This window comes from Pangasianodon hypophthalmus, chromosome 21, assembly GCF_027358585.1.
Source record: "Pangasianodon hypophthalmus isolate fPanHyp1 chromosome 21, fPanHyp1.pri, whole genome shotgun sequence".
Taxonomy (NCBI): domain Eukaryota; kingdom Metazoa; phylum Chordata; class Actinopteri; order Siluriformes; family Pangasiidae; genus Pangasianodon; species Pangasianodon hypophthalmus.
In genome coordinates, this window is record NC_069730.1 from 1,145,965 (window position 1) to 1,161,659 (window position 15,695).

Here is a 15,695-nt window from a genome sequence, read left to right on the forward strand (position 1 = left end):
GCATGATGTATGTATGATGTATGTATGATGTATGTATTACATATTGACATGTGACTCGAATAGAAACTTGCTCTACACACTGAAACGCTCCTCCAGCACAATGAGTTTAAGACAGAATCCATTTCCATTATTGTAATGACAAGTGCAATACATCCTGAAATTGAATGTGAAATCCCTGCAGATGGAGAATTAGCATCTTGAGCAGGAGTGAAGGCTGAAAGTGGGGAGCTGGAGAAGAGCTCAGGTCCTCTGGCCCTCGGTGGAAACGCATTAATCACATCCTGCCCCGATCCTGATGGCACAATTCCTGCCGGACTTTCCCAACACTCTCTAATTGGATGCTAATTAATTCATCATGTGATAGCAATCTAATCCGCCTGTTACGGCCTGATTCGATCTGTCCTTCATCACCCGCTGACCTTTCATCATCATCATCATCATCATCATCATCACACGTTCACGCCGATCAAGGAGCCTTAATGTCTAAATCACATTTTTATCCAGAGGAGATTATTTTAGTAGAATATGATATCAAGTGAATATGACAGCACCTGAAGGACGGCCAACACGGCCAGAGATCATTGATTAGTGAATAATAAACTCCTTCATGGCGGTTTGATGACACAGAGAGAGAGAGAGAGAGAGAGAGAGAGAGAGAGAGAGAGAGAGAGTCAGGCTGGAGCAGGAGACGCACCTGAAAAAGCACGACGTGAACGTGAGTGCACAGTGGAATGGGCAGTAATCGGACTGTCACGCCATGTCAGACTGTCAGGAAAACGGATGTCAGAGTCTAATTCCACCGGGTCACAAGGTCACGTCCGAGCACTACAGCGAGCTGTCAATTAAATGATCCAATTACGCTTCCCATTGGACGCGTTTCAGAGTTTGTCAAGGTCTTTTAGCGGTGATGTTTCAGACTCTGTACTGCTGAAGGAAGGCCCCAGCTGCTGTCCAGCACACACACACACACACACACACACACACACACACACACACACCTTCAAATGAGTTCACATTTCTTTCTGCAAAATTCTTACTGTCAGTTTCATAATGTACAAATTCCACTCGTCTTTAATAAGTACGGAATAAACCACTCTGTGTTGTGCTGTTAGAGGAAAATAATCAGCCCTGAGTATTATTACATTATTGTATTCCTCTTATACCACAGCAATATGCAACGATTACAACTTTTATCCACGAAAGAGCAACGCATACTTTTTATCCATTTATGGTTACATTTACATCAGTGAAATAAGTTAGTTCCTGTTATTATATCACAATACGTTTGGATCTACAAAGAGCGATGAAGAATGTTTACTTTCGCTTTATATCAGTGGGGTATCAACTTTTTTTCCAACAAAGATTTTCTTCTAACTTCACACTTAGAAAAGAGAGTTCTTTAAGGGTTCGTTGGATAATTAATGGTTTGTAGCTTCCAAGAAAAAGTTCTACTTTGTTCTCCACTTTGTTGTAGGGTTCTGCACAGAACCTCAGAGGTGCAACCAAAGAACCTTTACGGCTTCTACATTTACACTCTGTGTACTTTGTTTGAATACATTTGGTTTCCATGTTTCACAGGAGATAAACATTAATAATAAAAACACACAGCTCTTGTCTGGAGAAGATTCTTTAGTTTCTTTAGTTTTAATTTGCCACTAATAAAAAAAAGCTCTTTTCATTCTTAAAGGAACCAAAAGTGTTTTTTTTTCATTCTTTCTCCAAAGAACCTTTTCTAGATCCTTTATTTTTGAGCATGTACAGTTCCAGGTGATTATTTGTTGTGACACAGGATTCTCACTCTCTTTAGGAAATTTTATTTTTCTATTATACATTTTATTAGACAGTTATCATACACTGATACACATTTGCAAATATATTTTATATTAAAGTTAAAAAAATAAAAAATAAAAATAAAACCTCCACCAAACCCTTTCTCAGACCTTTTCCCAGACAGTGGTTATTTGAACCCAAAAGGTTCTGCTGAAGTCTACAGGTTCGGTCAGTGTTCGAAACGAGCGGCTGGTTCATTTAAAAATAAATAAATAAATACATAAATAAATAAATAATTTCTTTAGCTTAATTAAGTTCAATTTTCCCTCAGCACCAAAGAATACAGCAAAGATCCAAGCTGAATATAAGAACAATAGGAACAACTGGACAAGTAAGACCATAAAAATCCACATTTTGATTATAATTCCAGCTGTATGTGATATAATCACAAGAATAAATATTTTAAATAAAGTTAAATATGATCAATGCTCTTATTAACCTTGTGTAAACATTCCCAAGTTTTGCAGGATTCCTGGGAATCATGATTTCAAATTCAGTTGAAGTGTTAACACCACATGTCCAGCAGAGGGCAGCTGCGCACTACAACACAAACCCAGCTGTGTCCAGAGCCTCCTGGAAGAACCTAAGGGTCAAAGGTCAGCACAAACCTGAGACCACATTAACATTAGCATTAGCATCAGACTGATTAGCTATTTCATAAACTTATCAATGTTTTATGGTGTAGTTAAGAATTCAATTCAAAAATAAATAAATAAAAAGGGATGTTGAATCACGAGTTGATCAAATCAATTACAGGGTTTTAGCTGAAAATGTAAAAGGCAGAAAATTGTTAATCAAGCTGTGTGTTAATATCTGAGTTTTATTGCTGCGAATGTTTAAGAGCTGTAATTGAAAAATTAATAGGCTGATTTCTGTGGGGAAATAGTGCCTGATAAAGCGTTAATGACATTACAATTAGCAGGAGGGACGAGGGTTTTGTCTTTGTGTTGATCCTTCTCATGGCTAAGACAAAAAAACCTCAGACCTTTAAATATCCTGATGAAATGTAATCGACATTTTTACTATTTTAGTGCATTAGCAAAATAGTTTGGATCATTTTATCATTTTATCATTTCTCTTTCAGGTTTGCCAGATCAGATTTTCAGATTTTCTTTGTTTAAAACTTTCTGAAGTCAACAGAAATCAAACTAAACTCTATAACTTTATCAGCAGAAACATCATCTTTATCAGACAAAAGGGATCTAAATGTCTCAGTATAGCAAGTGCTTCGATTTCAGCCCTGTTTTTATTTTACACACACAGCAAATCACACAGCTTGATGTTTACCAAAGACTAAAACGTGTTTTTGAAATTTATTTAAACATAAAACATCTTAGAAATCTGCTTTCACTAAACAGAGTCCTGATTAAAACTCCTACAGCTCAGTCAGAGCCACATCCGCACTACAGGAACTCATCTAACACGAGGCTAACGTTGCTAACAAATAAAGGAGTTATTTATTTATTTATTTATTATACATAGCTTGATGAACTAAATACGCATGTGTAAATCATCTCGCAGTGGTGTATACACGTAGAAATGTACAATCTCTAACAATTTTATTGTGACAACATCATAAATCGTGGATAAACACTGAGTCACGGGGTGGCGTGATGAAGCAGAGTTACTGTTCCCACACAGACGTTGATTATTTTCCTATATCAGCACGTCCTCGAGTGTTTTATTCCTCTTACGCCACATCAATTTGTGAACGATTACCATTTTTATTTATTAATGAATGCCATGTACTTTCTATCCTTTTATAGTTGCATTTACGTCAGCAAAACAAGTTAGTTCCTGTTCTCACTTACGTTATAGCAGCTATAAACAGTCGTTCCCTCACCAGCTTCTCTTTTATCTCTTTAAATAAACGCAGCTTGTCGTGTTACTGAGAAACCGCAAAGAAGCGTAAACTCCTCTGTCCTGACGATGTCGGAAAACTTAAACTTACAGCTTTACCTCTGAGTGTTACAAAGCACTGACACTGGAGACTCCTTCTATAACTGTTAAATAAGCATCTCCTTATAGAAAACATCATCATTTTAAATCCGTTTTTTTTTATCTGGTTTTAATCCATTACTATAGAAACGATAACGTATTAGAAAGAGTGCATTAATATAAACTTGTGATTTGCAGCTGCACTACTGTCAGAGCTGCTGTTATAGAGAATTAATCAACACCTTCTGACCAATCACAGTCCAGAATTCAACAGCGCTGTTATTTCATCATCCTATTGCTGTAAAATCCTGTATAAAAGGCAAGACTGAATTGTTTTTAATAAGTTGTTTGTGAGGTTAAGATGCTTTTCATATAAAGATGTTATTAACTCCATCCGCTCGGCAGAACAATAAAGAGCGGAGAATAAATGTCAGACGCTTTTTCATCATTTAATAAAATCCAGTGAACAAACGAAACCTTTCCGCTTGACAGACGAGATAACGTTTCCCTGGTTACGGATACGATGGTGTTTTTTTCCCTCTCGCTCTTTATATATAACACGTTACTTATGGGATTTGATGGACACACAAATCTAAGGTGATATTTGAAAGATCAAATCAGAACCATATTAAAGATCTGAATATAATCAAAAAGAGCATCTGGCTGTGCATAAGACTGAATCTAAAGTAAGCACACACACACACACAAACACACACACACACACACACACACACACGGCACAGTGGAGTCAAAAAACTAGTTTTAATTAATCTTTTGAAATACAGTTTTGTTAAAGTATATTTTTCAATCTTTCATCCAGAGCAGGGTGTTCTTACCAGCTCACTGTGTGTGTGTGTGTGTGTGTGTGTGTGTGTGTGTGTGTGTGGTTTAAGAAGCTTCCTCATGCATTATTCATGTCTGCATCCCACCAGCACCTTTCTTACCTGACACTTCATGATCCAATTAGGCCTGAAAATGACTCTGTTTGTACAGTGTGTGTGTGTGTGTGTGTGCGTGTGTGTGCGTGTGTGTGTGCGTGTGAAGATAACACTAGTGTAATGGCAGTGCTTCAGATCTTTAAAGCTTTGAATGCTGAAGTGTTGTTGGATGAGTGATGAGATGAATGAATGTGGATATGGAAAATAAGCTTCTGCTATCAGTACACACACACACACACACACACACACACACACTCTACTGGACATCTTAATATGCCTGTGTGTGATGTACAAACATTTCTTTTGGAGCTGCAGTGATTTCACTCTCTGTGGGATTTTGAATGGAACAGAATTGGTGTCACAGTGTAGAGTGTGTGTGTGTGTGTGTATGTGTGTGTGTATGTGTGTGTGTGTAATATATCTCCTTTTCTCAAGCAGATACAGTCACTAGGACTAACTGACACAAAGGCCACACCGCCTTCACAGTATCTGACTCGCACAGAGGCCACACCTCCTTAACATGCACTGAGAGGCACATAGACCACGCCTCCTTCAGTGTAACTAACAGGTACAGAGGCCACGCCTCCTTCAGTGTAACTAACAGGTACAGAGGCCACGCCTCCTTCAGTGTAACTAACAGGTACAGAGGCCACGCCTCCTTCAGTGTAACTAACAGGTACAGAGGCCACGCCTCCTTCAGTGTAACTAACAGGTACAGAGGCCACGCCTCCTTCAGTGTAACTAACAGGTACAGAGGTCACACCTTCTTTACTAAGAATGTCATGTACAAAGGCCACGCCTCCTTGTGCTGTAACTGACATGTACAGAAGCCACGCCTCCTTCAGTATAACTGACAGGCTCAGAGGCCACACCTCCTCCACTTGCACTGAGAGGCACATAGGCCACACCTCCTTCGCTGTAACTAACAGGTACAGAGGCCACGCCTCCTTCGCTGTAACTAACAGGTGCAGAGGCCACGCCTCCTTCGCTGTAACTAACAGGTACAGAGGCCACGCCTCCTTCGCTGTAACTAACAGGTACAGAGGCCACGCCTCCTTCAGTATAGCTGACAGGCTCAGAGGCCACACCTCCTTCAGTGTAACTAACAGGTGCAGAGGCCACGCCTCCTTCGCTGTAACTAACAGGTACAGAAGCCACGCCTCCTTCACTGTAACTAACAGGTACAGAGGCCACGCCTCCTTCCCTGTAACTAACAGGTACAGAGGCCACGCCTCCTTCACTGTAACTAACAGGTACAGAGGCCACACCTCCTTTGCTGTAACTAACAGGTACAGAGGCCACGCCTCCTTCATTATAGCTGACAGGCTCAGAGGTCACGCCTCTTTCAGTATAGCTGACAGGCTCAGAGGCCACGCCTCCTTCACTGTATGTGACTGGCACAGAGGCCACACCTCCTCCATTGAGATTGAAATGCACACCTCCTTCATTTGCATTGAAGAGCACAGAGGCCACGCCTCCTTCACTGAGACAGTCACAGAGGCCACACCTCCTTTACTGTAACTGGCATAAAGGCCACGCCTACTTCTCTGAGACTGACAGTCACAAAGGCCACGCCTCGTTTCAGTTGAATTTAACGATAAGGGAAACTGAGCCCAGCAGTTTGTTTGGCCATCAGATGTAAACCTTGATTTGAGCTCAAGGTCTGCGCTATTGTACCTGACTGTTAGGTAACACGACTTCAAGCACAATGACAGAAGCTCTGAGTGAGAAATGAAGAAAACTGAAAAGCTTTTTCCCTGTTAGTTAAGCGACTCTGTCCTGTACGCATTATCTGATCACACCTGAAGTCAAAATATCCCACGCTCGCTTAATCAAAATATCTGCAACTACACAATCACCTTATTCCCCTGTACATTTATTTTATAAAATCTGATTTGCAGAAACACATTAGAGACAGTGTTAGTGTTAGTGTTAGAGTAGAAACCAAGATACCACTTATATCACAACATTGATTAATTTTCTATAACAGCAGCTCTGACAGTAGCGCAGGTTTATATTAATGCGCTCGTCCTAATGCGTTATCGTTTCTATAGTAACGGCTCGTTCACAGGGATGTGTATGTCAGACGCTCCACATATAAACGGTTATTAAAAAATCATTGCTATGAAGAAGCTTTCTATAAGGATACATTTATTTAACATTTATGGAAGGAGTCTCCAGTGTCAGCGCTTTGTAACAGTCAGAGGTGAAGCTGTAACTTTAAGTTTTCCAACATCTTCAGGACAGAGGAGTTTATATAACATAAGTGAGAACAGGAATTAGGAATAGGAACAGGAAAGAGGAATAAAAGACTCGAGGATATGCTTTTATAGGAAAATAATCAACTTCAGGTTGGTAACAGTAACTCTGCTTCATCACACCACTGTTACATACTTAGCTTGCCATAAAAAAATACTTGTATACAATATGAACATTTATCCATCATCTGCACATGAATCTCCAGGAATGTTGTTAAAATCCAAACTTCACGATGATGTTAACAACATAAAATGGAAAAGTAACTCCATTCTGTTTGTCCTTCGCTCTTGGACTTTCAGCTTGTCAGATTAATACCAGCGTTTTCAACAGCGTAATATATCTGTGTGTTAAATAACTATTCACAGTGAAGGCCGTGAAGATCTTTCAGAAGCCCGGGGGAAAAATAAATCAAATTCATGCTGTTCAGTGTTATATTTTCAGCTTGTATTACTCACATTTCATTTATTACTTTATTATTTTGTCTGGTTAAAATGTATTCTTCAAAAGATGCGGCATAAACAACCAGAGCAACATTTCTAAAGCTTAGCAAGCAATTCATACAAAGCATGAAACACTTCTAAAAATCCTGTTGCATTGTGGGAGAGTCTCCAGAGAAGACCATGCAGTCTGAGGAATTCTTTTTTCTCAAACATAAAGTTTAAGGTAGACGATTTTTATCACAATAATCTTGTCGCAGACGAAAATCACAAATTGTCAAAGAATTCGGAAGATAAAAATCTGTGATCCCAGATCGCTTTAGGCTGCTTTAGCATTTTTGAAGAAGAAGAAGAAGAAAAGCAGCTCACACACAAATGCACACTGTAACCATAGCAACACCCTCACTAGTCTAGCTAGTATTGACTAAGTAACTAGCCTAGCTTGCTATCTAGATTAGATTTATCATCAGTAATAAAGAAAATGCTCCTTGAGGCAAGTGTGTGATAATTCAACATTTAGTTAGCATAAAAACAGATCATCTACATGCTAATTCTTGTTTGCTAGCTTGCTAGTTTTAATTTCTAGTTAGCATTAGCTGCTGAAGAGGTTCCTCAAGGCGATGTGGTGGCTCTGCGTTGTGTAAATGAGCTATTATAAGTAATCCTTTATGTATGCATGATCATTTGAGTTAGCGCTGCTTGTTGAAGAGGTTCCTGAAGGCGCTGTTGTAGTTCTTGTTAAAGGCCGTGTAGATGAGCGGGTTAAAGAACGAGTTGGAGTAGCCGAGCCAGAGGAAGACGCTCTTCCAGACGGGTGGTACGTGCCACGAGAAGAGCGGCGTGATCAGCTCGGTCAGGAAGAAGGGGATCCAGCAGAGGACGAAAACACCGATCAGGATTCCAACCATCAGTGCTGCACGACGTTCCTTCTGCTCCCGCCACGTCTCGCTGTCTGTCTGGAATGTTACGGTGGCGTGACGGACCGTAAACGCTGTCTGAGGACGCTGCCGAGTCGCCTCTTTCGCCTATAATCCAAAATATGAAAAAACAAAACTTCTCAGTGATGGAGAGAAGTCCATCATGACACGTCACTATGTAAATAAAAAATACTCTTTAATAACGAAACTGATCACGAAGCTCCCCGCTAGCTACTTCCAAATTTAGTTAGCATTATTTTAGCATCTATCGAATTAATGATTCTGGTTATGAATTAATTTCTCTACCGTGTATTTGTTAATTTTACTTTTAGCCTAGATTAGCAGTTGATGGTTCGTAGCATAGCGGCTAATAAAGTAAGATAGCTGGCTAATTTTAATATGAAGTGCATTTACAGTCTCAAGAAGCATCTGAAAATAAACATTATCCACAGTAGAAAAGTGATTTGTTAGAAAATCACAAACTGTATTATGCATCAGATATTTTAAATTCAAATTTGTATGACGTTTCAAAACATTATGATGTAATTTGCTAAAAAAAAAAAAGTAATTTCTCATCTCGATGGCTCTAATAGAAAAAAAACCATGAAATTTAAGCAAAATAAGGAATCTCAGGAACCGCAAGAAAACCGGCCGTATGCTGCTGCTTTCCTGAGGTCACTAACATTTTCTAAGCAGCACAAAAATGACCCTGGGACAATAATGTGTTTAATATTGTGATATAACTGATTATTGACATGTTCTTGTTACTCTGTACATGAAATAACAGCGGACTTGTGAATTGATGGAGAACCTGGAGGTCCTTGGTGGAAACAAAAAAATCCTTTTAGCCTTTGCAGCCTTTCATTTCTCTCGGGAACTGAGTATCTGACATGTCACATGTTCAGGAAGGAGCAGACCCGATGCTGTTTGACTTAGAGGAGCCCTTCGAGACGAGATGGCCTATTAACAGCATGCAATGATAACGATCCACTGAAGCGATTTCTAATGAGGATGCAATAGTAGAAATATTAACAGAAATATAAATCTGTTTGCATCATATAATTCGAGTTCAATAAAACCATTCTAATGAAGATTTTACATCATTCTTCCAGGAGTAGTAGGATAATGCGCCTACTGAAGATGAATGAATGTATGAACCTTGGGAATAATTCTGGACATTTTCATTGGTCAGACTTCACATTCTTGCTTGTTAAGCAAACATTTTGAGGAAAGAGAAAGTAACACATACCTCAACAGCCTCCGGAGCTGGAGTAACGGTGTTGTTCTTCTTGGATCCGATGCGAAATTTGGCCGCTTTATAGATCTTCCAGTAGACAAACAGCACAACGCAGAGTGGCAAATAGAAAGCGCCAAAGGTGGAGAAGACGGTGTAGGACGGCTCCTGGCTCACCTGGCACTCCATCGCTTCCTCCGAGTACATCTCTCCCCATCCAAACTGCGGCGAGAAGGAGATGATAGAGGAGAGCATCCATGTAAGTCCTATCATCACATTGGAGATCCTCTTGCGTCTCTTCAGAGTGTACTCGAGGTGCCGTGTGATGGACCAGTAGCGATCGAGCGCGATGGCGGTAACGTTCCAGATACTGGCCGTGCAGCAGAGCACGTCGAAGGAGATCCACATTTGACAGAGAGCTCTTCCGAGGATCCACCGGCGGCCGTATAGCTCACGGACGAGGCTCAGGGGCATCACCAGTCCAGCCACCATGACGTCCGAGATGGCCATGGAGGCCACCAGGTTGTGAGGAACACGATGGAAAGTGCGGACCCTTAGGATGGTCACGAGGACCAGCATGTTCCACAAGAATGTGGCCAAAACCAGCATGGCCAGCAAGGTGAAGGTCAGCACGCTGAACACTGTCATGGGTCTGTGCAGGTTTCCACGAATCGAGCTGTGATTGGACGACATGGAGAAGCTGGAGTTGGACATCCTCGGAATGTGTTTCTGAAGTTTAATTAAGACAGAATTCCTCAAAACTGCAACAGGCAAAGCAAAAGAACATTATGGACAACGCTTTACACTTAGAGGTGAAGGATGTAAAACTGAGAATTTTGAGAGTAATTTAGTGTGTCGAATAACAGCGAGAAGCCTCGTCTCTGCACGGAGTTTACAGATATCAGGATCCTTGCTGAGAGTGTGTGTGTGAGAGTAAAGTCTTTCCTAAGCTTTCGTCTCATCTGCTCTCTCCACATTTGCATTTTGATGCACAACCTGCTGGGAGAAAAAGTGAGCTTTTGATGATTTATTCATGATTAAAAAGGCTTACATTTATATTTTAGACTCAGGTCTTTCAAAATGACTCGTGAAACAACTTGGAAAGTTTCTCTTTGCTGTAATGGCTACTAATGGGACGCAGTGGAACCTCAGCGTTTGAGGTCCTGTGTTCCTGACTCTCACCTTACTCAGGAGACTAACTGCTGTCAATCAAATGTGCTCATTAGACTATTAAGCCACGCCTATTCTCTCAGTTGACAGGTTAGTTTGATCAGCGAGTTCTCCTGTTCTCTTTAAAAGTGCTTGATTAAGTTTATTGTACGTCTTATATTCATTTCTAATATCCATTTATGTTGTCACGGCGGTGCACCGGGTTCGTGTGGGTTCTCTGGTTTCCACCCACCTCATTAAAACATGCCGATAAGTGGACTGGTGATACTAAATTGCACTCTAGGTGTAAACAGATGTGCTTAATCCATGATGTATTCCCATCTCACACCCAGTGTTCATGGGATAGTTACCAAAAAGATTTTTAATATTTCACACCATATTCTCCGATGCTCTTGCAATGGATTCTGCCTCGCTTGTTTTGGATCATGTCTGGATAATTGGCACTTCTGTGGAAGCCACTCCAAATGCAGCTAAGTAGTTAAGGAAGTAATTAAACTACAGTCACCATAGACTATAAAACAGGATGTTAATGATATACGTGTTTCACCAGATATTCATCTAATGGACTCGGCGCATTCATCTGCTTTGCTAAAATGAAAAGTAAGTGGTTTTTTTGAAGCTCAGATGCATGGATAGAAAGATAAATCAATTCATTAATCAAAATGTAAGAAAGTGCACCGTATCTACGGATTGATGTTCATTAGCTACGAAAACAGAGGATTTATTTAATAAATATAGCGTTCGCCACGGGTGACGGCAGGAATGACTTCCTGTGACACTCCTAAAGAAGCCTCCCAGCCTATTTTTTTCTTTTTTCTTTTTTTTAGGCTTTGCAAACTATAACAGGAGGCTTTAATCAAACAGTGATTAAACCTCATTAAAAATTGGAATAATCAATTTAAGTCCATGACCATAAAGTTCAAACATTACTAAACAAGGAGCTTAGAAACGCTCAATGTTGCTTAGTTACTTAAACCCCAGGAGAAATTCCTGAAACCATGCCAAGCAGGCAGCAACAACTCTGGCTCTGAATAACTGAACACCAAGCACAGTACTCACACATTACATCTATATAATATATGTATATATATATATATATACACCGATCTTCCATAACATTAAAACCATTGACAGGTGAGGTTAATAACATTGATTATCTCGTTACAGTGGCACCTGTCGAGGGGTGGGATATATTAGGCAGCAAGTGAACACAGTTCCCGAAGCTGATGTGTTGAAAGCGGGACAAATGCTGAGAAACTTTAACAAGGGCCAGATTGTGATGGCTAGACGACTGGGTCAGAGCATCTCCAAAGCAGCAGGTGTTGTGGGGTGTTCCCGGTATGCAGTGGTTAGAACCTACCAAAAGTGGTCCAAGGAAGAACAACTGGTGAACCGGCGATAGGATCATGGGCTCCCAAGACTCACTGATGCGCTTGGGGAGTGAAGGCTCGTCTGCTCCGATCCCACAGAAGAGCTACTGTAGAATAAATTGCTGAAAACGTTAAAGCTGCTCTGATAGAAAGGAGTCAGAACACACAGTGCAGTGCAGCTTGCTGCGTATGGAGCTGCGTATGGAGCTGCAGAGCGTTCAGAGAGCCCATGCTGATCCTGTCCACCACCAAAAGCTCCTACACTGGGCACGTGAGCATCAGAACTGGACCATGGAGCAATGGAAGAAGGTGGTCTGGTCTGATGAATCACATTTTCTTCTACATCATGTGGACGGCCGGGTGCGTGTGCGTCACTTACCTGGGGAAGAGATGGCACCAGGATGCACTATGGGAAGAAGGCAAGCTGGTGGAGGCAGTGTGATGCTCTGGGCAATGTTCTGCTGGGAAACCTCGGGTCCTGGCCTTCATGCAGATGTTACTTTGACACGTACCACCTACCTAAAGATTGTTGCAGACCAGGTTACACCCCTTCATGGCAACGGTGTTCCCTAACGGCAGTGGCCTCTTTCAGCAGGATAATGCTCCCTGCCACACTGCAGAAATTGTTCAGGAACGATTTGAGGAACATGACAAAGAGTTCGAGGTGTTGACTTGGCCTCCAAATTGTAATGTTGGAGAAATCCTTATATAAATCATATGTGAAATATATCTGCATATCATATTTGCTCCAGATTTCATTGAAAAACTCACCCATGACCCTTTACATGTTATGTGCTACTTTCCGTCCCTGAATTGTTGGAATTACATTAGCAAAGAATGATGTAAACTGTAATACAACAAATTCTATTCATTTCTATATTCAATGTAAATTATGCCACTTTCTTTCCACACATCCCTAAAGCACTCTGGCCTTCAAACTCCTCCATGCGTGAAGAGAAATAAACGTTCTCCACTTTCTAGTGGCATAATTTAGATTAGAGATACGTCTGAATCAACAGTCAGTGTTTCTTTGCCTCTCTAAGTGCAGACTTTGGAAAATCATATTCGTATTCGTGTGTAGGTGGCTTCAACCCACACTGATGCCACCTTCAACCCTTCATCAGTCTCAAACGGCTAAAGTCTCATCGAATCATTGCTTTAATGACCAGATTGGAGATAGATCTGAAGCTGAAGATCTCTTAATCACACAGTGACCGGGAAACATCTCCGAAGCTTCAATGCTTCCCTAATCATCAATCACATCATTATTAAAGTGTATGTAAGCGACATTGTCGTTATCAGTTGTAGGAATGCATCGATACCTTGTAATTGCTGGGAAAAGTTACGTTTAAGTTGCTCTAGTTTCATTTTTAAGGAATTTATCCAATATATATTTATCTATAAGACAGATCTGTAAAATGTTCTGCAAAGCAGACCTCGTTCAGTGAAACAATCAGCAAGTCAACAGGAGTTCAGATGTCACATCCGTCACACAGAGACTGGCCCTAACGCTAACGAGATGCTTTACTCATAATAAAGAGATGTTTATTTGTACCAACAATATGCTTTTCTCGTAATAACGATACGCTTTTCTTATTGTAGTGGTAACAATATATTTTCTCGTAGCAACAACATGCTTTTTTTGTAATAACTTTGTCTTTCTCGTAATAACTATATGCTTTTGTCATAATAGCAAAATGTTTTCTCATAATAACAAGATGTTTATTTGTAGAAACAATATGTTTTTCTCATAATAACGATATTTTTCTCGTAATAATGATATGTTTTTCTTGTAATATGCTTTTCTCGTAAGAACTATAAACTTTTCTTGTAATAATGATATATTTTTCTTGTTGTAGTAACAACATTCTTTGCTTGTAATAACTCCATGCTCTTCTCGCAATGGTATGTTTTTCTCGTAATAACGATACGTTTTTCTCGTAATAACGACATGTTTTTCTCATAATAATGATATATTTTGCTCATAATAACAATATGTTTTTTCTTGTAGTAGTAACGATATGTTTTTCTCGTAATAAAGATGTTTTTCTCGTAATAACGATATGTTTTTCTCGTAATAAAGATGTTTTTCTCGTAAGAACGATATGTTTTTCTCGTAATAACTCCATGTTTTTCTCGTAATAACGATATGTTTTTCTCGTAAGAACGATATGTTTTTCTCGTAAGAACGATATGTTTTCTTCTAGTACTTTCGAAATGCCTTTCTTGTAATAACCATATTCTTTTTTTTTAAATTGTAGTAACTATATATTTTTCTCATAATCACTTTGTTTTTTTTTTTTATAATAGCAAGATGTTTATTTGTAGAAACAATAACATTTCATATAATAATGAGCTGCTTTTCTCAAAACAAGATGCTCTTCTCGTAATAACGACATGCTTTCTCATAATAATGAGAAGCTTTTGTCATGGCAAGATGTTTATGTGTAGCACCCTTATGCACTGTCTCGGAAAACACACGGTTTTCTCACAATAACAACATGTTTCGTATAGTAACGATATGAGGTTTCTTGTAATAACGACATGCTGATGAGGATGTTTTTTTTCCTGCCTGGCTGCAGTGAAAATAATGAAGTCGCTATAAAACGCATTAAATCTCAGCTCAGGATAAATGGATGTTATTTAAGATAAAGATGGTGTTTGGTGGTAAAGGTTTGATATTTAATGAGCTACAGAAATGCGTTATTAAAACTTCTGAACAGCAGTCAGGACTCAGGAGAAAACCCGGTACGCACCTCAGAGAGACTCGGTTCATCTCCTAATGAAAGAGAGCAAACAGGTGAAGTTCATTACACGGGACCGGAACTGCTCACGCGCTCTGCACGCGCTCTGCACGCGCGCTCAGGTGAGAACGGCGAACACGGCGCTCCTTTTCCTTTCGAGAGAGATGAAAGAAATAATAGAAAAAGCCTGCTGTAATATTTGCGCCCCTTTTTTTTTTCTTCTTCAGACAGATCTCTGCAACCAGAGAAACCGGGAGACGGAGGGAGAAGCGCGCGCCACCGAAGAGCGAGCGCGCGAGCGAGCGCGCGCGCACACGCACGCACGCACTCACCGATTCAACGGCACGCGCGCGCTGCAGCCGGTTATTATCACCGAGCAGCTTCAGCCTCCTGACCAACTGAGTCACAGGTACGGGTTTATTAACTTCCGCTCTCTGTTCTGAAAACAACAACAACAACAACAACAACAACAAACAAACAGCAAAAAACATGCAAAGTGTTGACTTAACACCAATAATAAACACCGTACAGCCTCCGGTGTTGGATAAACACGTGCAGTATTCCTGATCACGTGTTTATCACGTGCAGTATTACTTCCCTCATCATAATTAACTCTAACACACACACAGCGTTCAGTGTTGTAACAAACACCTCAACCTACTGAATTAACACCAACAGTATTTAATTAAAGCTGTTCTGAAATACATCTGATAAAGTATGACATTAACTCTGTGTTAAATTAGCACCTACAGTGTTTAATTAACCCTTTAGATGACTGAATGCAGTCACAGTGTTCAGTAGTGTTCATTAAACACCTACAGTATTTATTTAACCCTTTAGATGACTGAATGCAGTTAC

The 15,695-nt window shown here is 40.1% G+C and overlaps 1 protein-coding gene across 1 annotated transcript; it reads right to left on the reverse strand.

The window, feature by feature from the left end:
- Positions 1–6,070: 6,070 nt before the first annotated feature.
- Positions 6,071–15,415, reverse strand: htr5aa (5-hydroxytryptamine (serotonin) receptor 5A, genome duplicate a). Its single transcript, XM_026941515.3, has 3 exons — positions 14,850–15,415; positions 9,569–10,314; positions 6,071–8,427 (listed from the first exon to the last, which is right to left on the reverse strand). The coding sequence occupies exons 2-3, from the start codon at positions 10,265–10,267 to the stop codon at positions 8,092–8,094; spliced, it is 1,035 nt and encodes a 344-aa protein (XP_026797316.1). The 5' UTR covers positions 10,268–10,314; positions 14,850–15,415; the 3' UTR covers positions 6,071–8,091.
- Between the last annotated feature and the right edge of the window lie 280 nt (positions 15,416–15,695).